Genomic DNA, 27,294 nt, shown 5'->3' with positions numbered 1-27,294 from the left:
GGAGACTTCTTTTTCCTTTCATATTATCCTTGAAATGCAAAATTTCTAAAAACCTTGTATATACGTCGACGCGCAATCAAAAAAGGGACATACCTGTCAAATTTCATGAAAATATATTTGAAATCTATTTCTGCGTTTCGCCGTGAATGCGCAACATATAAACAATTAAACATTCAAACATTAATAGAAATGCCAAACCGGAATCTTAGACCTCCCTTCGATCGGTCAAAAATAATGAATGATATAGAATAAAATGAATATACAAATAAAATAAGATTGAATAGATTACTGAGTCGAGTTCATTAATGAAAGCTAATACCAGAGCATCATGAAATCATGGTACAAATAAAATAGTAATGAATAGATTACTGAGTCAGGTTTGATAAAGCTAATACCGGAACTGGGTTTATTCTCTACGATTGTGTTAATCCGCCAATGGAATGAGCTGAATATTCATGCATTTGCTCATTTATTAGTGTGCTGAAACCTCTCTCCCACACTCCTATCTCCCTCCACAAACTCAAATTCGGAATTCTCTCTAATGATTATTCAAGTGGTTTTTGCTGGGATTGAAAATTGGACGTTCATTGTTGTCAGAAGTGAAGTTATTTTTTGGGAGCAATCTATAGTGAGGATCACGTTATAATGGCAGTGTTTGATTAGCAATATGGTATTGCCATCCTTGTCTATCATTCAACAAAGCAGATATCGCTATCTCTTTCTCACTCTGCTCTGTTGCCAGGTCATCTTTCAACAATGTAGAATAAATGACTAATTAACAAATTATTCCATCTTAATCATGAAAATTCATTATTCAATTATTGAGGAATATGATTTCTTGCTTGATAAGATATAATATTGATTATTTTAAACGAGAATGAACAGTTGATATTACATCAATAAACCTAAATCAGCTACCGTCTATAGAAGGCATTGACAAGACAGAGGCAACGACAACGATGATCTCCCATCCCGTCGTGTGTTAATGGGCAGGATATTTTATATCCTTCTTAGAGAATCGACAGTTATTTGTTGAAACACCGCCGATTTATAAAGTTACATCACATTATTATATTATCGTTATTCTAATTGCATTCAATCTTAATTCTCATTGATTAATTGTTGATACTTTGTAAAATTTGTTGGATAATTAGCAATTCCATAGAGAAACAATAGCGTGCGTAGATATCCCATGGTATGGGGCGTTTATGTCGCAACTTTTACTGTTATCTCAAGCCGATTACTGTCTATTATTGTCGATTTTTTCTGTTTTGACCGGGTAAGAGTGTATGAACGGCACAATATGAGAGACTACCAGCGTCATAAAGCTTCACAGGAAAGAACTACATTGACTGTCAACTTGAGATAACAGTAAAAGTTGCGACATAAACGCCCTATACTATGGCATATCTACTTATGCTATTGTTTCTTTATGGCATTACCGTCATTTAATGTAAATTAGTTCTTAAGCCAGTAAATTAATATTGTAATATACATAAATAAATAAATCTAATCTTTCTCCACTGCCATTATAACGTGAACCTTACTATAGTGAGATTTCACTTTCAAACTGTAAGCATTCCTTATGTAAGACATAAATGCTTCACAATTCAAATAATGCTGACACTTTCAAGTGAAAATCACTGTAGTTTCATTCAGTTTCTACTGTCAGTTTTCCTTATGAATTACATCAATGCTTCTCATATGAACTATGCTGACAGTTTTAAGTGAAATTCACTGTAGATTTTTTCAGCTTCAACTGTCAGTATTCCTTGAGGAAAATAACAATGGTTCACAATTCAAATAATGCTGACAGTTTTAAGTGAAATTCACTGTAGATTTATTCAGCTACAACTGTCAGTATTCCTTAAGGAAAATAACAATGCTTCACAATTCAAACAATGCTGCCAGTTTGTAGTGAAACTCACTGTAGTTTCCCTCACTTTGAACTGTCAGTATCTATATATATAAAAGCGAAATGGCACTCACTCACTCACTCACTCACTCACTCACTCGCATAACAAAAAATCTACCGGACCGAAAACGTTCAAATTTGGTAGGTATGTTCAGTTGACCCTTTAGAGGCGCACTAAGAAATCTTTTGGCAATATTTTAACCCTAAGGGTCCTTTTTAAGGGTTTAAAGTTCGTCTTTTAGCCTGTATATTCTTCTTCTCCCATTCTCTTAATTATAATTGAAATTTCCATATCATATGTTACTATAGAACTATAATCTAGATAGAGTACCTCTTCGAAACAGTTGTTAACTGGCAACTAAATTAATAATTTTGTCAGGTTGGCATTAAGTTGAGTTGACTTTGTTAGGTTGGCACCAAGTTGAAGATTTAAAAGCATTTATCGCGGAAAATTGATTGGGCACTGCTACTTCAATCCTGGGAATATTATATTATTAGCCGTCAGGCTCGCTCCGCTCGCCATATCCGTTTAGCCAGACGTTTAGTCTGGACTCCCGACTTGATTGCCCTAACATGATAAAAATGCAGGCGAGCGAAGCGAGCCTGCTAATCTCATTCTTGGACGATCCAGTCGGGGGTCCAGGGGGCGGAGCCCCCTGGCTAGACGGATATGGCGAGCGAAGCGAGCCTGACGGCTAGTTCCTTATGAATTACATAATTGCTTCACAATTCAAATAATGCTGACAGTTTTAAGTGAAAGTCACTGTGGTTTTGTCTAGTTTCAACTGTCAGTATTCCTTATGGAAAATATCAATGCTCCACAATTCAAATAATGCTGACAGTTTTAAGTGAAACGCATTGTAGGTTTCCTCACTATGAACTGTCAGTATTCCTTTGTAGAAAGCATCAATGCTACCTATCTGAACAAATGCTGCCAGATTAATATGACTCTCTCACTGTCACAGAAAGCAGAGCATGCAGCATGACTTTTGTGCTTGGTGAATATGCGACACACGTCCTATGTGAACGTTCTAACGACTATAGAACGGCTTGTTCTAACAAGCTCTTGTGTGCATGATGTGCATGCAAGACTAGTTGGGTCCACGTTATAACGGCAGTTGAGAAAGATAGAAAACAGCGTTGCCGATTCTCTGCCTTGCCACTGCCTTATATAGAGGATAGCTGATATTACAACATCCTCCCTCACATACCCCAAGAGAGAGATAGGAGAATATCGTTGCTGATTCTCTGTCTAATATAGATAATAGCTGATACAGGTATTTCCGATGTAATATTACCTGTTAATAAATGATAAAGTATCACCCAGAAATGATAGAGTATCACCACGCATGGTACCGTGTCAACACTATATGATACAGTGTCATCTCAAATTGATACACAACACCATAATATGATACAAAACTTTCAAGCTTTGAATGAATTCTACAAGCCATGGAATATCTTCTCATGCTATCTTCTCTCTATGATATCACTAAGAATGATACAGTATCACCACGCATGGAACAGTGTCAACACAAAATGATACAGTATTATCTCAACTTGATACACAACACCATAATAATGATACAAAACTTTCAAACTTTGTATGAAATCTAAAAGCCATGGAATAGCTTCTCATGCTATCTTTTATCTATGGAATCACTACAAATAATGATATAGTATATAATATTATATATTCTGTTCACGAATAAATAAATAAATAAAGTATTACAAAAAAAACGTATTTTCACGTAAGATACAGTATCAACACAATAGTATGATACAGTGTTATCTTAATTTGATAAACAACACCGTAATATTGTTCAAAACTTCCAAACTTTTAATAAATTCTACAAACCATGGGACATTTTCTTATGCTATCTTCTCTCTATGGTGACACCATAAATGATACATTATAACCAGAAAAAGATGCAGCACGATACAGTATCAACACAATATGATACAGTATCACCTCAATTCGATATTGATCACCATTATCCGATACGAAAGTTCCAAACTTTGAATGAATTCTGAAAACCATGTGATATCTTCTCATGCTATCTTTTCTCTATGGCATCACCATAAATGATACAGTATCACAAAAATTATACTGTCTCACCACTTATGATACAGTATCAACACAATATGATACAGTATCATCTCAATATGATACACAACACCATAGTTTGATACAAAACTTCAAAAGCTTGAATGAATTCTAAAAACCATGTGATATCTTCTTATGCTATCTTTTCTCTATGGCATCACCATAAATGATACAGTATCACATAAATATACTGTCTCACCGCGTATGATACAGTATCAACACAATATGATACAGTATCATCTCAATATGATACACAACAACATAATTTGATACAAAACTTCAAAAGCTTGAATGAATTCTACAAACCATGGGATATCTTCTTTTGCTATCTTTTCTCTATGGTATCACCAAAAAAATACAGTATCAACACGCAGGACACAGTATCAACACAAAATGATACAGTATCATTTCAACTTGATACACAGCACCTCAATTTAATGCAAAGCTTCCAAACTGAATAAATTCTACAAATCTATGGGATTTCTTCTATCTTTTATCCACTGTTAAAGCTAGCTGCCAATAGCAGCCTGACTAGTAATTTAGGATCAGGACGCAGTCCGTTTTTTTCCAATCTCGTGCGGCACTTACAGCTTGATCGAATGTGGAAATAATTTGAGTTGGCTGAAAATTGGGACAGTTTTTCGCTCAATGTTTTTTCTTTTTTAGCAGCATTCAACACGCTATAACTGTTTGTCGATTTCGTATATTCTCTCGAAACGAATAGTATCTTTTCCTGCATTAGAAATGAGAACCTATATAGACTACTCCAACATGCGAGCTTTTTTGTTCAGGTTTTGACACCAGCTTTATTCTCAATCAAATTCACTCAATCATATTTATTTATTTATTCGTGCACAGAATCACAAACCATATAAATATGATTAGGAAGGAACAACAGGCTTGGCCCAAATCTATTCCATTCCCAAATTTTGATAAATTAATAAAATGTCCAAAATATAGGTTATGTTTCTACTGTAAAACGTTCAAGTTCAATTTTCGTCCAAAAATAAATATGAAGATTCATGAAGAATCTCTGTGTGTAGAGAGCTTTCTTCAAGGATGCTCTGTAGCTCCTCCATTTAGGGATCTAGGGTCTCTGAAGCCTGAACATTTTGAATTTAGAGAAATTAAAATACCAAACTATATTTAAATATGATACTTAATTATCACTTCATATTGGATAAATCAAATTATCTTATAAAATTTTGAACCCAAAAATACACACAACTTCTCTCACTAAGCACAGCTGTAGATCTTATATTCATAGACTTCTTACATAGCCACCTCCAATACAAGGCCCCGGCCTACGATATTGCAACGTCGCAGTGTAGGCCTAGAATCAAATACATGATTGGTGAAAAAGATTTCTAAAAATAACAGCTGTTTAGGTTTCAGATTAGATTCTAGGCCTACACTGCGACGTTGCAATATAGTAGGCCGGGGCCTTGTATTAGAGGTGGCTATGCTTCTTAGGTTTTAAGGGACTGCATGTATATTTGTGTGTATGTTTGCACACATTCATACTAAATTGAGACTTTTCTTTGACGTTTAAACCACTGCGACACCATACAGCTTTTAAAAACAGACAAACAAACATTCGAGTTTATACAACAACATACATTGCAAGAGCTGTGAAAAAATGTACTGAAACTGATTTTACCAAATCCAGGTTCCACTGTGCTACAGAGAGATTGGGAAGTCTTGCACGTCTAATTGCACATCGCGATAGATCTTATCAGTTCCTCATGTTGATTGATGGGTAATCAAATCTTGTTTCACTTGAGCTGCGTACAGATATACGCGCCTCCAACCCGCTCCGCCCTCGTTCCGCAATCGCTCCGCCCCCGCCTTGCACTCGCACCGATCATGAACGTTACGGGAGATGTAAGCTCTTCTCGCGTTCCACTCTTGCTCCCCGGTCGATCATCAATCGCTCTGCTCGAGTGACGTTCGGTTGCGGAGCAGAGCGAAAGTCTGTATGCAACTTAAGATCGTTCTCAGGAACTGTTCACAAATACGACCCTCTAACTGAAAGGGTTGCAAATGGATGATCATCATTAAGTTTGAACTAACAATGGATCAGGATACAGTCCATTAACCCGAGGTAGTTCACAACATAAACTAGGTTTGGTACTAAATCACTAATGGATGATTATCATTTAGTTTGAACTAACAACGAACCAGGATACAGTCCATTAACCCGAGTTAGTTCACAACATAGACTGGGTTTAGTACTAACTCACCGATGAGCCATAACTGAGTGATAAATACAGTTAATCATTGAGTTGACCCTATTGATCATCAATGGACCACCATTATAGTTGGGCAGCTGCCTTGGCACAATATTGTTCGAATTAATTAACAACGCTGTTGCTATTTTATTGGTTCGATTGGAGGAGGAAGAAGAAGTCTGAAGGGATCACGGAACCAGGGGATATTGTCTTCAAATCTAATTAAAGTGTACGAGATAGCCCCATCACGTAGCTTCAATATCCTTCCGCCCCTTCACCCAACTAACTTGTTGCGTCATAGCTGATTCCGTACTCCCATCCGACTGCCTTACTGCTTCCTTAGTCCTTCCCTACTCCCATACAGCCTCCGTTCTCCTTCCTTCTCACAGCTCCGTGTTCCCATACAACCTCCTCCCCAGCTCCGTGTTCCCATCCAACCTCCTTCTCATCTCCGAGTTCCCGTCCAACCGTCTCCCCAGCTCCGTGTTCCCATCCAGCCTCTCTCCCAATTCCGTGTTCCCTTCCTGTTCCTGGAGCCGAAGTAATTTGGGAAAAGCCAAATCGATTCTAGTCCACAAACAATATTCTGTAACGTTACAAGACATTGGCCAATAGTTTTGAAGTATCAGAGGGACAAAAAGTTTTTTATCATGTTTTACTTTGTGACCTATGGCTGACCAGGCAATATTCACGGTTCTTGACTCACAACTGGATATAGGAGTTTCTCAAGAGCTAAAAAGTTTGAAATTATGTTTTTGCTGGATGATGCTCACATAAGACCTAACGTTTAAACGTTTGGGAATCTCTAACTCACAGGCCCAGTTGCACAAAATCCGGTTAAATTTGAACCGTGATTTATTCCACGAGAACCAATCAGAGCAGCCGACTTCTCAAAAACACCTTCTCTGATTGGTTCTCGTGAAGTTAATCACGGTTGAAATTTAACCGGCTTTCAACCATTACAAAAGAAATTCTGAATCTCTCAGAGTGAACCAGTGCAATTATGCAAATACATTGAACTGCTTTAAGGAGCTTGGTATAAGAGCTTATAATAAGCTTCCTGCACATTTGAAGGAGCTAGAAGCGGGTAAATTTAAGAGAACTATGAGAAATATTTTAATAGAAAAATGCCCGTATAGAAAAGAGGAGTCTTTAATTTGAGGGTATTTTTGTTTGCTGTTTTCATGCTTGTGTTTGAATTTTTATTTCTATGAATGTAAATACTTTTTCTTCACCATGTTAAGTTTATTATGACGATGCTATGCATTTGTATATAAATGTTTTTCGCAATAAAGAAATCTTGAATCCTGAATCTTGTGCAACCGGGCCATAGTGGTGAATATTGAAATCACTTGAGATGCGAAAGATTTGAGAAGATCCATTTCTCACAGAATGATGTTCTCATAAGTTTTAATTTTGTGCGTGAATAACTCACACGATTATGTGACATATACATGAGTATTACAGATGAGATGAGATAAATACTTGGACAAAATTCAACATAAACTTGAAAAAGGTTTTGTGTGATTTGAGCCCACGACACACTCAGCTACATTTCATCAAATGTTGATAACGCTCAGATATCGGCTATTTCTACACTTACCGATTTCTCGACGACACGACACGACACTTCAGGACAGTAAGCTATCTGATTGGCTTATTAGGACGATTAGGAATCAACCAATCGGAGACCTTCTCAACCTGACGTGTCGCGTCGTGCCGTACCGTCATGGAATCGGTATGTGTGAAAACGGCCGTTAGCGACTAGACAAAGACGGAGCTACTGTTTTTAGCCAACATTTAAACTATATGAATAGAAATATAAATCTCAGTACCCTTTTTTTGAATTATTTTATTACAACATGTTTCACCATTAAAATATAATGTTGCTATTATTACAAATAGAAAAGAGACAATTCAAACTATAATATACATAAACATACACATTTCTAACATCAAGTGATCTATAATTTTCAATTCCAATTTATCAATATTTGAATCAGTTGACTCTTAGCTATCAACATCATAGGCTAATCATAATCAACATCAATAGCATGACAATATCATTCCTATTGTTCTATTATATAATTCATCAACATAATAATAAAATCAATATAAAAGTCTTGAAGTACACTTTATTTAAAAAAAAAATTAGAATAGTTCAACTATTCAAATATAATTGTTGAACTATTTTAAAGTTTTCAAAAATAAAGGGTACTTCAAGATTCTTATATTGTTTTTATCATCATCTATGATTGCATTTACCTATCCGTAGTTCTTGAATAATGGAAAATTATCAAAAATATAATGTCATAAGAAATGATCTGATGACAGGTGAAGCAACAAAAGCATTTCTTTCTGCCAATATATTGAAATTGCTTCAAGAACCAATGATATTTGCAGAGACTCATTAGAAAAAAGGCTTTAGGAAGAATGGAGACGGTTTATCTATGATTATATTGAGGCTTCATTAACATTGACAAATTCAACCAATAAACACCATCAACACAGTATTAAATATTAGAGTAAATATAGAGTAGATATAAGAGTAAATTTTACTCTTTGGCAAATTTGTTGAAGTTCTATTAACACGGTGTTTCAGTCTAAAAGCGTGATAGTATAGTATTACGCCGCAAAGAAATGGAAGAATTAGGAATTGATCTGAAAAGTGTAACTTATCATGGTTATAACAATGAACAAAGACTACTCCAGTTTTTTCCAAATATATCATTGACAAAAATTGGAATTTATCATTCCATTGTACCGAGTATATTGCTCTATGGCTCTGAAACTAGGGAATTAACAAAACGAGACACTGAAAGAATAAATGCTGTGAAAATTGATTTCTTGCGCCGGAGTTGTTGTGTTTCAAGGATGGATCGAGTGAGGAATACGGAGATAAGGAACAGAATAGGGAAACTGGACACAACACTGGAGCAGATTGAAAAGAAGCGCCTTGTTTGGTTGGGACATGCACAGAGGATGAGAGATTGATTAAGTACTTTATTTATGTAGATTACAATATATACTGTCTTATACACTTGAGATGAGAGATGAGAGATGAGATATGAGAGGTGGCCCAAAAAGATACTGAATTAGGATCCACCTGGAAAAAGAAGGAGAATTAGACGCCCGATCTTTCGAGCAAACAGGTATATACTATTATGATGAATAGAAATCTGGTCCAGGGAGACTGGAATAATCGTAACTAGTAGCTCTGTGAACAGTAGACCTCACCCAGTATTCTCATCCACAAGTACCAGATGTCAACTGTTTTAAATGTTAACAAACTCAGTTCACGTTTGAATTTGTATTTCATATGATATAACTCATCCAGTTCCGTGATGATCTTTCTATCTGAAGACAATTAATTTTTTAGAATCAAAAATATTTTAATTTCTCCAGCATTATCTAGTTCATATTTGTTAATTTTTATTCACCTATTAAATTAGTTTTTTCGAATGTGAGAATATTGATACTGATGGGCACGCATAATAATACTGCAAAACAAAATATTGAAACCAAAGACCTTGAAGCTGCGATTAGACCAAATCTATTAAAAAAATGATAATAACTCAATCCTTTTAGATTATATTAGATTGAACATAACTTATCATACACTTGATGAACATATGTGTTTGTCAACTTCCATTCAATCTAATAGAATCTATAAGGATTAAGTTATAACTATTTTTTTAATAGCTTTGGTGTAAACCCAACTTAAAGATGCATACCTCTTTAATGTCTTTGATTGGAAATATAGACCTTATACAAATACAGTAATAGACTGGCTTCTCCACACATCTGTGTAATCACTTGTCAGCTGATTTATGATGAATAATTCTATAGTCTGATTTTCACTCTTATTTTGGCGTATGAAGGAGTCTCCTTTTTCCTTCCATATAATCCTTGAAATGCAAAATTTTCAAAAACCTTGTATATACGTCGACGCGCAATTTAAAAAGGAACATACCTGTCAAACTCCATGAAAATCTATTACCGCGCTTCGCCGTAAATGCGCAACATATAAACATATAAACATATAAACATATAACATATAAACATATAAACATAAAACATATAAACATATAAACATATAAACATATAAACATATAAACATATAAACATATAAACATATAAACATATAAACATATAACATATAAACATATAAACATATAAACATATAAACATATAAAATATAAACATATAAACATATAAACATATAAACATATGAACATATGAACATATAAACATATAAACATATAAACTATAACATATAAACATATAAACATATAAACATATAAACATATAAACATATAAACATATAAACATATAACATATAAACATATAAACATATAAACATATAAACATAATTATAATGGCAGACTCACTTCGTTCGGTCAATAAATGGCAGATGGGATGCGAGAAACGGCTGGAGCTGTAAAATAAACTGTGATATATATATCGTTGATGGAATTCTCAATGGAAGACGGAAAAGAATGAATGAACAAGGAGTTCACAATTGACATTGATTACGAGCTTCCTTCAGATAAAACCTATGGAATCCAAGTCATGATTTCCTGTGGTATCCCATTCTTTGATGTAACCAACTTTGAACAGATATAGCACGTAAATTGATAGGACCACCCCAAGACAATAAAATTATCTTTTCCCTTCTCCAGTGACGTATCATATAGAGGAGTCTCCCAACTAGAAAAAACTGGACCACTGAGCATGAAACAATTTTCCGACAAGATAAATAACACACTTCAAATGACATGGTAGTAGGGGAGAGAGAGTGAGAGAGAAAGAAAGAGAGTGAGAGAGAGAGGGTGAGTGAGAGATAGAGAGAGAGAGAGAGAGATTGATTGATTATATGCCTTTATTAGGGCGGAGTTAGGACTCCTGGTCCTCTCTACCACACAACCATAAGAGAGACTGAGGGAGTGAGTGAGGGAGAGAGTGAGAGAGATTGATTGATTGATTGAGTACTTTATTTATGTAGATTAGAATATATACTGGCTTATACACTTATATACAATAGCTTACAATACAGCAAAATTATAGATGAATTTACATAATATAGACTAAGAAATTAATTATTGAACTGGATATGATATGAAGAAAGCAATTTGTAATATAATCACTATAGATAATTATATTGTTATGCATCTATAAAAATTGGCGGAGCTTTGAACATATCAATGTCCATTCTTCGGAAAGAATATTAAAAATATCCTCCCCACTAACTCTCTACCAAAACGTTAATTCCATTAATTAAACTAAGGATTTATTTATGAATGGAAATATTGTAAAAGTTCTAATTATATGAATATTCAAGAGTAAAAAAAAAAAAACAGAAAAATAATGGAGTAAAATAATTCTATAGGTAGATAAGATCAAATTATTGATTAATAAAATGGAGTAGGCTGAAAGTAGATCAGGGTAATCAACTTTCAGTAATATACAGCAGTATGCAGTGGATAATTAAAATAACATGAGTTTAAATGATATATTTATATATACAATTCATCCTTTAACAGGTTTAACGGTTTATATTGGTGGGATGGGTGGGGGATGGTTGTCATGTGATCGTTCTTGGACCGGACAGTTTCAGTCATTTGTTTCAAAAGATGTTTTTCCAAAGTCAGGATGAAGCTCGCTCGGCTCTCGATAGACCTGATAGAAACAGGAAGTGCATTCCATGCACGACAGGCACTGACTAAGAAGGATTTTGTGAAAATAGTAGTTCGATGATTGGGTATCCTTATACACCAGTGAGTGAGAGAGTGAGAGATAGAGAGAGAGACAGAGTGAGAGCGAGTGAGGGAGAGCGAAAACGTCACACCGGAAATAAATTCTATACCTTGGATGTCCTTGTGTAATCCCGACGAAAAGCCGGTATGTTTCTGGACATTTAAACCCCTGTAGCCATTTCCCAACCCCCTAGGATCTCCTTTACCCGCCTGGAAACCCCCCAGGATCCTTCACCCACCCTCTTTCATCCTGACCACGTCAACTTGGGTTGCCAACCTAATCTTGCAGTATGACCAACATTATTTCTCCGGCGAAAGCTTCTCCATCAATTTGGAGCTTTTCAGTAGTTGCATGTCGACGACAGTACATCATTCACGGGGGTTGACAGTCGTGGCCCCCCTGGAACCCCTGGACCCCCCTGGAACCCCCTTAAATCCCTCTGGACCCCCTGAAACTCCTCCTTCGCCAAAATGGAAAATCCCTAAAAGCATAGTTTTGTCGCGAGATACTCAGACACTCGGCTTCTTTCATTGATCACGACATTTGTTGCTCAAGCAAGACCGATCAGATGAGAGTGGAGAAGATGAAAAAGAAAGAAGACGCAAAGGAGGTGGAGGAGAAGAGTGCAAGGATGAGAGGAGAGGGAGAAAAAGAAGAAGAAGGATATGGAGAATGAGGGAAAAGAAGGAGAAGTAAAAGACTTACTAGAATAAGGAGACATTTGTTGCTCAAGCAAGATTGATCCGATGAGAGTTGGAGAAGAAGGAGAAGAGAGAGGAGAAGAGGATGAGGTGGTGGAGAGGGGAAGGACGAGAGAAGAGGAAGAAGAATGAGAAGCAGGAGAAGGAGAAGTAGAAGACTTACTAGAATAAGAAAAGAAAAAGGAGACATTTGTTGCTCAAGCAAGATCAATCGGATGAGGTAGGGAGAAAAAGAAGAAGAGGGAGAAGAAGAAGAAGAAGAAGAAGTAGAAAAAGAAGAAGAAGAAGGAGAATAAGATAAGGAGGAGGAGGAGGAGAAGGAGAAGAGGGGAGCGACGGGAGGAGAGGGACAAAAAAAAGGAAAGGGAGAAGGATAAGTAGAAGAATAACAAGAATAGAAGACATTTGTTGCTCGAGCAAGATCAATCGGATAAGAGTTGAAGGAGAAGAAGAAGGAGAAGAGAAAGTGGTGGGTGAATAGGGGAAGGACAGAAGGGGAGGGAGAACGAGAAGAAAAAGGAGAAGGAGAAAAATGAGAAGTAGAAGAATAACAAGAATAAGGAGAAAATTTGTTGCTCGAGCAAGTTCAATGAGAAGAGAGTAGAAGAAGAAGAAAAAGAGATTGATTGATTGATTACTTTATTTATGTAGATTACAATATATACTGGCTTATACACTCATATACAATAGCTTACAATACAGCAAAATTATGAATGAATTCACAAACATAAATTACGAAAATAATATTGAGCTGTATATAATATGAAAAAAAAAACAATTTGTAATAACTATAGGTAAAATAGATAATATTGTTATGCATCTACATAAATTGGCGGAGCTTTTTTATGAAGATGCATAACAATATTATCCATTTTATCCATACTTATTACAAATTGTTTTTTTCTAGGAATAAGAGGAATTGGGGAATAAGAGAGAGGGGGAGGAGTAGAAATGAAGAAGAAGGAGAGGAGAAGAGGGAAATGAAGGAGGAATAGTGGAAGAAGAAGAACAGTTGTTGCTGAAGAAACAAATCATATGAGAGAAGGTAAGAGAGCGAAGTGGAAGAAGTAGAAAATAAATAATGAGGGAGAGGAAAAAAAGGAAAAGAAAAGGAGGAGAATGAGGAGGAAGAGAAAAGAAGAAAGAAGAAAATAAGGAGGGGAAGTAGAAGAAAACTATGAAAAAAAGGAAGGCCTTTGTTGCTCAAGCAAAATCAATTAGATGGAGTGAGAGAAGGAGAAGAAGGTGGTTAAGAAGAAGGAGAAGGAAAAGTGAGGGAAGAGGAAAAGAAGGGGCAGAAGAAGAAGATGAAGAGGAACTAGAAAAGAAGAAGAAGAGGCTAACAAGATTAAGAAAACATTTTGTTGCTCAAGAAAGATTGATCAGATCAGAGTTGTCGTCTTGTTGCTGATGATACGGAAAGATTTGTGTGGAATAGAAACAGTTTCCCAGAGAAGAAAAAGAAAAGGAAGGAGTAGGAGAAGAAGTGGAAGATGGCAAAGATAGGATGAGAGAGAGGAAGAAGGGAGGAAGAAGGAGTAGGGGAAGGTGAAGAGGGAGAAGGAGAAGGAGAATGAGGAGGGGAAGAAGATGGAGAAGAAGAAGAAGGGTCAATTTCCTAAATTACACAATCAATATAGAAGATATATGAACTATACTCCAAACCACAAGCATACGTTATAAATAATACCAATGCTTTCAATTCGATAAATGCTTATAGCTCAAATTTTAAGTGAATTTCATTTTCGCAGATAACAAGAATAAGTTAAAATCTTCCTAGAAAATGTTGAAATATATGTATTACATTCAATGATTGATTCAGTCATCACCTGATAAGTAACATTCGTGAAACTCAGGCTCCAGAAGTGACAAAATAATTCTCGCTCTCCCAACAACGCTATCTCGACTTGTGCGTGTGCTCCCATCCCGCTTTTCCTGTTTCACTTTTCACTCCGGAGAGCTTTTCATCAAGTTTTCCATTGAAGGAAAATGCACAGTCTAATCAGTTCAATGCATCCCCTTCAACGGTGACAGGACAAAAATGAAATTTCCAGTCCTGGATGGGAGGGGGGAAGGAAATCTTTACAAAAGTTGTCAGTATTGTGAGAAAGAAGGGCTCTGATTGTACTGAAAAGGAAAGAAACTGAAACTCTATAGCGTCTGGTGCTTATAACTTTTTGTCGTTCCATAAGTAGTTTAATAAGAATTTCCATTCAAGTCTCTTCCTATCAGCTATTGATACTTTATTTTTGCTCTTGGAGACATCGATTCATTCTGCATAAAGAATTTGAAAGACTTGGGAGGGAAAACTATTGAAGAATATCATCTCTCATAGGCTAGAGTTGGAAAAAGAACTGTTCGAACAATATTGCTTCGGAAAATACAAAAATCTCGAAGATAAAATTCCGCTATTGAAATAACTTTTCTGATTCTGATATCTTTAAGGAGACTGAAACTGCTATTGACAATTTTATTGGAGACTTTATTTGTAGTATGGAATGAGTGGAGGGATATGAGAATAAGGAAGGATATGGGAATGGATTGGTTTTACAACTTTTTTAAAGAATTCGTGTACAGCATTTTGTTGTTACAAATCTGGTGTAAATATGGCTAACAATCTAGTCTTCCAACTTAATTCACTGTTGATATTCATTATTACCATGGGACTATTATTCTTCCCCAGAAAAACGATGGGTTTTAGGTTTTAATAAGTGTTTTTCATGACTCAAGCATGTTGGTGTTGTATGTTGGTGTTATATTTGCAACATCTATGCACCTAAATGTGCTTCAAATCATTTATCCGCTTTCATTTGTTGCTGTTGTTTTCCTGCTTTCGATGTTTTGCATCCTGTTGCTGTCACCAAATCTTTCCTCAAATCCATGTGCACATTCCATTCCTGTCCTCAAATTATTGACATTTTCCATTCAATTGGAATGTTCCCAAACAATTTCATAATTCATGAGTGGATAGATCAGATTATTCGAGAGTTTCACATCTGCAGAAAAGGTTTCTGATTCGCGACAATGTTAAATTCCAAAACTTTTGATTCAATTCTAATTTTATCGAATAATTATGTTTGCTTATGTTTGAATCCTAGAGTGAGACTCAAAAATTGTTTTTTCAAACAAAACCTTTCGACTTGAACAAATTTTTCGACAAGACACCGGAGGGTGGTTCTGATATAGCTTCGTCGCGTTTGAATAAATTCAGAGAGTAGGATCCAGTTTTTTTTCTGTGGTTCATCTCCATACTCCACTTTTTCCAATAAGAACTCATATATCAAAGAACGATTTTCCATCCCAAGTTTGAATTGCGAGATTTGTTAAAGCAGTACATTTCATCATATTTCCATTCGCTCTAGAGTTTCATTGGGATAATTGTTTACAAAGTGGATGAGATATTGAGTGATATAGTTCTCACCGTTCATTTGAATCCAGACATATAGGCATCATTTTCATAAGCTCCAGAGAGTTTCAGTTAATGAGATAGACTTCACCAGTGGTTTCTCTGTTCAGATAGTACTACTTAGGCCGAACGCGACGTATTATTTATAACGTTTTCAATTTTATTCAAAGTGCATTAGGATAACGGGAAGATGTAGATGGGAGACATAGGCATTATATATCATATTCTTTTCACCTTGTCACCTCCTGAGTGTTTCAGTTGAAGAGATCGACTCCACCAGTGTTACACTGTTTAGACAGTACTACTGAGGCCGAACGTGACGTATTATTTAAGTTATAACGTTTTTGAGTATTCAAAGTGCATTGGGATCACGGGAAGATGAAGATAAAAATACATAGGCATCATATGTCATATTTTTGTCACCTTTCAAGTGTTTCAGTTGATGAGATAAACTCTACCAGTGTTACACTGTTCAGTTATTACCAACTTAGGCCGAACATGACGTATCAATCATAACATTTTCAATTATTCAAAGTGCATTAGGATAACGGGGAAATGGAGATGAAAGGGTGGCATGCCATTAGGTCGGAATTATTTTTTTGTCGCAAAAGATCGAAAATTGAAGAATCCTGAACGGTAGGATTGAAACTTTACTTTCCCAAATTGTCGAATCCCAAATGATCAAAAAGTTTCAATAGTAATCCCATCTGGTCAAAAATCTCAACTGTCGCAAAAGGTTGAAGATTTGCTTTCTCCATCTGACCGATTGCCAAATGGTCGATTCCTATCAGGTAGAAAAGAGTTTTTTTTTCTTTTTGGTAGAAAAGTTTAGTAGTTGATCGCAAATGATCAAATCTAATTGGCTAGATCGGATTCGACCATATGGGAAAGTATACTTTTCGACCTTTTGGGATTCAGTCAGATGGGACCCCACGGATGAAAGACATCTGTCATATTCTTGTCATCTCCTGAGAGTTTTAGTCAATTAGGAAGACTTTACCAGTGATTTCTCTGTTCAGATAGTACTACTCAGGCCGAAAGCCTGAACGTGACGTATTAATTAAAACGTTTCTCATTATTTAAATGAATTATAATTTCTCTTATAAATGAATAAATAAATTTATTTTGCATAGAATCGCGGTAAATTGCAGATAAAAAAATAGGTATTACCTGTCATATTCTTATCAACTCCAGAGTGATTCAGTTAATATATAGAACGCGACGTATTAATGGTAACGTTTTTATCATTTATAGTGCATTAGGATAACGGGATCATGGAGATAAAACAAGACGGAGGCTAGACAACTTGACACCAGTTGCTTGCACTCTATTCATGAGTTTGAGATAGAGTGAGACGGACTATGTACGGCGGAAAAAAGAGAGGTAAGATCGACGGATTCTTATCGATGTTGTGTGTATGTCCTATCGATGTTTGTACTATCGATGTTGTGTGTGTTTTCCTCGATGCTAGTCTCGTAAGTCATAAATTGATATTTTATTGGTCGTAAATATTCGGAAAATACATGGACCTTGTCAGACAAGCATAAGTATAGAGTCGTGACAAACTGAGCATCATGAGAGTCGGGATGTCATGGAAAATGTCTTTCAAGATATCATAAGTTAGGGTCTATCCTATAATTTATCATTGGAATGCCGTGGCTCCAGTTATATGTTCATCAGAACCGGTCATACCTCTCGTATCTTATTACAATCATTATTAGAATTACAATTATCAATAATAATTAATGACTTTGATTGTAAATACATTATCACAGCACGCCATGCAATAATAAACCTTTGTTTCTAAGAGAATATGTGCTCGAACTGAATTCGAGTTCGAGTATTTTCATTGCGTTTCAATTCAAATATGATAAGTTTTACTTTCCTTGCCCTATTACCATAGGTGAGGAAAGTATTGCTTTCCGAAAAAATTAAGGTACCCCAATTTCTGAATTTCTATACGTTTCAAGGTCCCCTGAATCCAAAAAAGTGTTTTTTGGCTATAAGTGTATGTGCGTCTGTGTACACGATATCTCATCTCCCAATTAACTGAATGACTTGAGATTTGGAACGTAAGGTCCTTACAATATGGGGATCCGACACGAACAATTTCGATCAAATGCGATTCAAGATGGCGGCTGAAATGGCAAAAATGTTGTCAAAAACAGGGTTTTTCGCGATTTTCTCGAAAACGGCCCAAACGATTTTGATCAAATTTATACCTTGAATAGTATTTGATAAGCTCTATCAACTGCCATGAGTCCTATATCTGTAAAATTTTCAGGAGCTCCGCCTCATCTATGCAAAGTTTGATTTTAGATTTCCAATTATCAGGCTTCAGATACAATTTAAACAAAAAATCTTGAGTGGAATAGATTGAGCATGAGAATCTCTACAATTAATGTTCAGTAACATTTTCACCTGAAACTGGGAATAAGCTCGAAATCCGAGAAAATGTGATTATCCAATTGCGAACTGTTGGCAACTGTTGATTATATTAAATCATTCACTATGAAGAGATAGCAGACTTCGTGTGTCTCCAGCGTTATTGTCCTGTCACCAGCTGACTGATCTTTGAATAGTAGACTTGAGATGCGCGTGTACACTAGCGTCAGGTGATAAATTTCCATAACGGCAAGGAAAGTTGTGTGAGTGCGCAACACCAGATTTTTTCATTGCGTTTCAATTCAAATATGAGTAGTTTTTCATTTTGTATGAATAAGCTTTCAATTCTTTGATCACAGAAGCTTCATGCTTTGAGCTTGTACCGTGACAAACCTATCACATTATGCTAATTTTGCATTTACAAAGCATTATAATGATCATGTAACATATAATGGGAATATGGAATCAACAATGTTTCATTTATGATTCAAATATGAAAGCTTGTTCGAATCCGAAAAGAATCTCTTTGAAGTTCGTGAGCGTAAATGATATTTCAATAACGGTAATAGCAGAGAGCGAGAATATAGTGTGATCTACGTGGCAGTGGAGGAAGATAGGAGAACAACGTTGCCGACTCTCTGCCTTCTATAGATGATAGAAGATACCGGTACATCTGATGTAATACAACTGTTCATTCTTGTTAAAAATGATCAGTTTTATCCTATTAGCATGAAATATTCTGACAAAATTGATTGTAATTATTGTTGGGAACGATGTGACAACATTGCAGAGCTGGAAAAGTATAGCGCTATCTGCTTTGTTGAATGATAGACAAGGATAGCAACACCAATGTTAATGAAATACTGCCATTATAACGTGGACTTCATCATAGCAAATCGCATGTTTTATACGTTTGTATAATATTTACCTTTACCTTTATGCGTTTTATAACATGCTCTTCAATAATTTAATTTGTGCATTCAGCCTGCAACATATTCGACATACTCATATTGAAAATTAATAAAGTTATCCCTTGTGAGCAGTAATGGATTTTTATATGTGAATAATAGTTATTGCATGAGATTTTTACCTGTCCCAATTCTAGTCTATGAAGCTTTGAAATCAAAACATCATCTCATGCCTATTAGCTGAACACTCGCTGATCAATATCAGCAAGAATAATCATAATCGTTTCAAAACAGATTTGATCATGTTCATGGAATTAAACATGATCATGAAAAATCAATCATGTTCTAAGAATGGATCAACTCTTCCATTCCATAGCATGCTTCAAATCACAATTTCAATCTACTTTTCAGTTCAAGAGCATATATATTTCCCAATAAGATCATTTTCTTCTATCACTTGTTGTTTAAATTCAAAGAGAATTTCATATTGAAATTTAATGGATGTTGGATGACGTTTGTACATCACGAGAAATGCAAGGTATTTCACAGAATCAATATGAATGGATATTCCTTTCGACTTGGAATTCTACAATTTTGCTTCGAGTATGACTAGCAACAACTGTATTCGATTTTGAATTGGAATCACATCAGCTACTACTATCCCGTATCTGAAAGAAAATCCTTTGTCAATTTTGCTCCAATATGAAGATACACGGTAAAAAAGTTTCTTCTTCCAATGTACGGATTTCTTTCGTTGCCTGAGATTTCCAAGTTCCCTGACTTCAAACATTTCAAGGGCATGGAGCCTCAGCATCAATGAAACTCAATATGTTTATTGAATTCAGAGATTGAATTTCCATTTTCATTTTCCTTGAACAATTCTTGAATTTGCTGGCGACTACTTTGCTGGCCTCTGCATATTCATCTATTTATCTATTTCGAGGATATAGCAGATAATACAATAGTCAGAAAAGAAAAAACAGGCTATTGCCTGTAGTCATGTATTTTTTAATCTATGCAGTGCAGTTTATTCTGATGTGGACCATACATAGCCTACAGAAGCTCATTCACAGGATGTATAACAGTTCATATGATTTCTCAGACCTATAACTATTCAAGTTTATCATAATATATCTTCTTATTTTAGTTTAGATACAATGCTGTTTCTAGCTTAAATTTGAATTGATGTTACGTTTGCGGTGCAAGCTATATTGTAACATGTAGAAAGTTGAAATCATGTAAAATTTTTATGAACTCAAACGTGGAGCTCACTTTTTATTATGGTACCCCAATTCCTAAATTTCTATACCTTTCAATGTCCCTGGAGTCCAAAAAAGTGGTTTTTGTGTATTTGTCTGTATAAGTGTATGTGTGTCTGTATACACGATATCTAATATACCAATCAACGGAATGACTTGGAATTCGGAACTTACAATACAAACTTATAGGATCCGACACGAACAATATCGATCAAATGCAATTCAAGATAGCGGAATTGTTGTGAAAAACCGGGGTTTTCACGATTTTCTCGATAAACGCTCTAACGATTATGATCAAATTTATACCTAGAATAAACATTGATAAGCTCTATCAACTGCCCCAAGTCCCATATCTTCAAAAATTTCAGGAGCTCAACCCCATCAATGCAAAGTTGGATTTTGGATTCCCAATTATCAGACTTGAGATACAATTTGAACAAAAAATTTCAAGTGGAAAAATTGAGCTTGAAAATATCTACAATCAATGTTCAGTAACATTTTCACCTAAAATTGAAAATAAGCTCGACATTTGAAAAAATGTGATTATTCAATTGCAAACTGTTGGCAACTGTTGACTCTATTAAATCATCCACTATGAAGAAATAGCAGACTTTGAGTGTATCCAGCGTTATAGTCCTGTCACCAGCTGGCTCAGATCTTTAAACAGTAGACTTGAGATGCGCATGAACACTAGCGTCAGGTGATCAATTTCCATAACGGCATGGAAAGTTGTGTGAGTTCGCCACACTAGATTTTTCGACCATCAAAATAAAATGAAAATTGTTTTCAGTAGACCAAAACAGAGAAGTGAGTACTTACTTTATCCATTATGATAATAAAATGCACGTCTCCAATTTAATCAAAGTCATTTGCAATCCTCAAACTCAATTCTAATCTCCTTTGTACACAGACATCGAATTGGCATAATTCGAGTTCTCTCATTATAGTCTCTCCAGTTCCAATTTCCATCCTGGCTTCTAATAGAACCAACTCCAATGTGTAAGCTGAGAATGACAATAATTAGAACCATAACAATCCCCTCAACCATATAAATTATACAGGCTGCCTATTACTTTGCAAGGTGCTTTGGATAATGTTGTAGGATAATAATTTGTCTTGAGACAAGAGCGTTATAACCGACGTTATCCTCAACAGAGTTTCTGCGGCGTACTCTTGTTTATAAGAAGAGTGAGACAGTGTGAGAGAGAGAATCTAGGGAAGGAGAGAGAGTGTGAGAATGATAGAGAAAGAGATGGAGTGAGAGAGTGAGAGAATGAGAGAATGAGTGAGTAAGCGTTATAACCAACGTTCTTCTGAACAGAGTTTCTGCAGTATACTCTAGTTTATGAGAAGAGTGAGACAGTGTGAGTGAGAGAATCAAGGAAGAGAGAGAGAGAGAGATTGTGAGAGAGTGAGATAGAGAGTGAGTAAGTGAGCGTTATAACCGACATTATTCTAAATAGAGTTTCTGCAGTGTACTCTAGTTTATAAGAAGAGTGAGACTGTGTGAGTGAGAGAATCAAGAGGAAGAGAGAGAGAGTGAGCGAGAGAGTGTGTGAGAGAGAGTGAGTAAGTAAGCGTTATAACCGACGTTATTCTAAACAGAGTTTCTGCTGTGTACTCCAGTTTATAAGAAGAGTGAGACTGTGTGGGTGAGAGAATCAAGAGGAGGAGAGAGAGTATGAGATTAAGAAAGAAAGGGAGGGAGTGTAAGAGGGTGAGACAGTGTGAGTTGAAGAATCAAGGGGAGAAGAGTGAGAGAGAGTGAGTGAGAAAGAGAAAATAAAAAGAGGGGCGATAGAGTGTGTAAGAGTCGAAGAGTCAGAGAGTGTGGAAGAGTAAGAGAGTGATTGATTGATTGATTGATTGATCGATTGAGCACTTTATTTATGTAGATTACAATATATACTGGCTTATAGACTTATATAGCTTACAATACAGCAAAATTATGGATGAATTTACAAAATATAAATTGAGAAAATAATTATTGAGCTGTATATAATATGAAAAAAAAAACAATTTGTAATAACTATAGATAAAATATATAATATTTTTATGCATCTACATAAATTGGCGGAGCTTTGGACATATCAATGTCCATTCTTTGGAAAGAATATTCGAGGTATTCTTCCACTAACTCTCCACCACTACAGTGAGAGAGTGTGAGAGAGTGTAAGATTGAGAGAGTAAGAGAGTAAGAGAGTGTGAGAGAGTGTGAGAGAGTGTGAAAGTGTGAGAGAGTGTGAGTGAGTGGGAGAGTGAGAGTGAGAAAGAGTGTGAGATTGATGGAGTAAGAGTGTGAGAGAGTGTGACAGAGTGAGAGAGTCTGAGAGAGTGAGAGACTGGGAGAGAGTGAGAGAGCGTGAGAGAGTGGGAGAGTGAGTAAGTCTGAGAGAGTAAGAGAGTGTGAGATTGAGAGATTAGATTAGTTTGGATTTCTTCATTTATGTATGTTACAATAGAGAGTGAGAGAGTGAGAGTGTGATAGAGCGAGAAATTGAGAGAATAAGAGAGTGAGAAAGTGAGAGAGTGTGTGAGAGTGTAAGAGAGCAATAGCAATTGAGTGAGATAATAAGAGAGTAAGAAAGAGTGTGAGAGTGAGATCCAGAGAGTAAGAGTGTGAGAGAGTGAGAGAGTGGGAGAATGGAGAAGAGTGAACTTATGCTCGCAAGTACAACGTAATCTTTGGAGTCAGTCGTGAAACATTAGACGTCACCAAGCTCTCACAATGTACAAAATATACATGTGCATGTAACAATGTACATTCTACAATATATACAAGTACAGTATGCATATATATTATAATATACACACTACTCCAGCCTCAGAATTGAGCCTAATCAAATTTCCGAGCAGCCACGTAAAGGGAGCGACAAAATAAACTCTCCAATTTACATCTTCAACAAGAGTAATCCTATTAGTGTATGTGTCTTTCTCATACCTTGACGTTATAACGTGTGATAGCCTATGAAACAATGAAATTATTTGTCTAGCGTTGAGAGTTTCACATGGAGTACCCAGTCATATATAATACTATTAAGTAGGGATGGGTATCGATACATCGATGTTTAGAAACATCGATGCTTCAACATCAAACATCGATGATTTTAACATCGATGTCTACAACTGTTCGATGTTTTTCACTTATCGATGGTTTCACCTAGACATCGGTCATTCGATGTTTTTCCCAACAAAAACGAATTTTTCAATCAGGCTCTCTGTATTTTTATGTGAGACTGTTGGATACTCTTGAAGATTTACATAACTGTGGCCCTTGTCAAGGTTGGATACCTATTTATAATTGAATAAGAGGTTGGATTTTTCGTTTCTTAGGAAGAAAGAGTTTTTCTTATTACAAGTGCTTTCCTCAACATACGTTCAATACCAATTATTAATCTAGCTCTGGAATAGAGGTCCTCGTATTGTAGGTATAGAGTGTAGATAGCCATAGAAAAACACCTCTATTCATCCTCATTTCCTAAATAAAACTATCAGGTATTGAATGAATACGATTATGAGTAACAATGATTGCTAAAATTAGCTTAGGATAAAATCCCAAGACAGAATCTTCGAGGATATCCCGAGAGGTTTCTGACTCAACTATTATTCGATTTTCTTTTTTATATTCGTTGATAACGTAGAGTCTGATTACCTACAACTACAAACAATTTATTAACTTACAGTTTCGTTGCTGCCAATCAATAATATTCCTTTATTGTTAACTACTTCTTAAAAGCTTTGTCCCTTTCTTTTACATGTACATAAGAAAGGAAATTGATTTCACTAGGCTATCTGAGTTACTCCAAGGATGTAATAGTCTTCCGTAAAATGTACGGCAACAGGTCGATGTTTAAAACATCGATGTTTAAAAACATCGATGTTTACTGTTCGATGTTTTTCACTAATCGATGTTCAGGAGGGAAAACATCGATGTTTTGTCTTTCGATACCCATCCCTACTATTAAGGGAGGAATTCACCTATATATTTACAGGATAGGAAATACACAATTGAAGCATCATCACTTATGAAGTAATAGACTAGAAAACTTGAAATTGTACTATTAATGAAGGAATTGGCCTATACATTGTGATGAATTTTTCAAATAGATCTCATGAGAAGAGAGAAAAATTGTGATTACCTTTTAAAATGAAAGAATTTGCTAAAGGAATAGTTAGCGACCGAGCGATAAAGCTTACTTATCAATAACTGTATATTAGATAAGAGTACCGTTCTGTACTGAATATTTTTCTAGGAAAATTATTCAATAAAATTATAATTATTTTGCGAATAAAGCACAAATTATTTACGAATTGCTCACTGATTTTGAGGTTACACTTTGTTTACTATCGATCAGATGTTTTTAAAACAGTTCGAACGCAGCTGACTGATTCAAAGCATTGTCAAATATCATGCCGGTTTTCATGCAAGGTAAAATATCATCTCTAAAAATTATAAAACTATCAATAAAGGATCAAGAATTTCAAATAAAAAAATAAATGTATGTATTATTGTTGAAATTATTTATTATTTAAGAAATTGTATTATGCGTCAGGTCTTATTGTAACTAAATAGGTCATAGCATGAAATTCTATTATTGATAAAATGGCAGAAATTAATTATAATAATCTCAAACCTAATAAAAATTGTACAAGAATATTAATTTATTAATAATTTAATTCAACTGAACCACATGGTAATTAAATCTCTTTGGTAGGTCTAAACCAATCACAGTGCATAGAAATAGCACCAAGACGGTGATCGTTTGAAAGCAACACATGTTAATCTATTATCAGACACCAACCCTGCCTTATCAGTTACACTAGCACGTGTACATTGTATGAGAGGAACTATGTCTATAAGATTAAGCAGTTTTAAGAATTACATAAATTAAATTATTATTGTAATTAAAGGAATTGTATTCTACTGCTTGCCACTGACGTCATGTTTACGTCACAAGCGTTCTACCAATGGCAAATTTTTATGCAAATTATTACATTGAGATTCCGAGAAGCAAGGTCTAGCCTAAAAGCTTAGAGAAAAGAGCAGCACTTCCCTTTTGAAATCCTTACCGTGTAGATCTCTTTTATAGTTACCAAAGACCTATTTGTAAAATTTCTTGTTCGATTTTTAAATGTTCTATTTGTGAGCCGATATTTTAGGCCAATTTATTTGTTATTCGTAAATTTCTGTTTTCATCAATCGATAAATTTAAAAGCTTAAAGTAAATTATCCCTTAATTAATTCGGTGAAGGAGATATTTAAATTAAAATTCCCCACGTGCTGAAACCGAAGCCTGGATTGCCGCCGATCAAACGATTTTTGATCTAAAGAAGAAAACCACGACGACCAAGGAATTTCACGTGAGTTATAAGTCATAAGGGGCCCCAATCTACGCTTCGAAAATATTTCAGTGCAGAAAAACATAAATTTTTCTTCGTTAAATTATTGGCCACGCCGACAAGCGCTTTAACATTTAAGAGCCTAGAATTTATTCACATTTAATTTATAAGAATTTGTAGTTGATTAACTATCCTCCGCTGCCTGAACCACGACCCCGAACATTTTAAAAAATATTTCTATAATTCATTTTTTCACTATTTTTTCAAAACTGTTCAATTTTATCAATTGTAAAATTCTGTTGAATCACGCATGGTATCATGCAAGCACAAGAAATTTTTAATTACTTCTGTTAATGCTGAATTATTATCAACCTGTAAATCAAATTCTGAATCTGCACTGTATGATTACATATTTTATTGTAATATATTTCAGTTTTGTTAATTCGCTTTCTGAGTTCGATTATTTCTTAAGCCTGTCAATTATTGTGTCTGATACGTTCTATATCATCAAGAACCGATCGAATACGATCATTGGAATAATTGAATTAAGCTGGATATTGGAACAGGTCTAAGTGGATGTAGCGAGTGGGGTCAGATCGAGATATTTATTCTTTGTCCTTACCTGCTCATATATCAGCTTTTATCTGTTACCTACCTCGACTTAGGAGCGAACTCATCAATTGTACAGCAGAGGCAGCCATAGATCATATAAATTCCTACAATAGAGCTTAAAACCCGACAAGACTCTGTTCTCGAAGTATATTCTGAACGATATTGGGTTCAAATACCGTATTTTAATCCTTCAGAACTTATTAGAGACGCAGTCCCGTAAATTATCTACATCGGGATTTTTGCTCGACCTGTATGATTTTGTATGCTCATTCTTCACAGGTAATAATTTTAAGGTATCCGTATTCAGTGTTTAGCGTCCGCTACACTACTTATAAAAATTTCATCATTATACAATCTGTCATTAGAAGAATCAAGGGTGAGCGAGCGTTTAGGCCTCCCGCGATTCCGACAATTGTATTGAGTCTTGTAGTGAGTCAATCAGTCTGGTGTTCACTCAGCGTCCTCACACGCCATTGCAAAATTTATAGCCACTACACCACTGACTCAGTGCAAGATTCACCCTACATGTGTGAAGCCGTTAAAAAACGCACCACATGATTTGCCGGCCCAACGTGAGGCATTTAAATACAGCATTACATCACCCTACGTGTGTTGTCCTATCCTTGGAGGTGAGAGTGACTCCCCCAGGAAGAGCACCACATGATTTGGCGCC

General features: G+C 35.5%; 1 protein-coding gene across 1 annotated transcript in view; it reads left to right on the top strand.

The window, feature by feature from the left end:
* LOC111055389 (Kv channel-interacting protein 2-like) overlaps window positions 1–27,294 on the top strand; it is a 434,616-nt gene that overhangs the window by 21,469 nt on the left and 385,853 nt on the right. Inside the window, exon 2 of the mRNA XM_039425548.1 lies at window positions 17,372–17,500. Within this exon, the coding sequence (XP_039281482.1) occupies window positions 17,479–17,500 (22 nt within the window). The 5' untranslated portion in view covers window positions 17,372–17,478. The remainder of the gene's footprint in view (window positions 1–17,371; window positions 17,501–27,294) is intronic.

The sequence above is a fragment of the Nilaparvata lugens genome, chromosome 4, assembly GCF_014356525.2.
Source record: "Nilaparvata lugens isolate BPH chromosome 4, ASM1435652v1, whole genome shotgun sequence".
Classification (NCBI taxonomy): Eukaryota; Metazoa; Arthropoda; class Insecta; order Hemiptera; family Delphacidae; genus Nilaparvata; species Nilaparvata lugens.
This window is presented reverse-complemented; position numbering and strand designations above follow the sequence as displayed.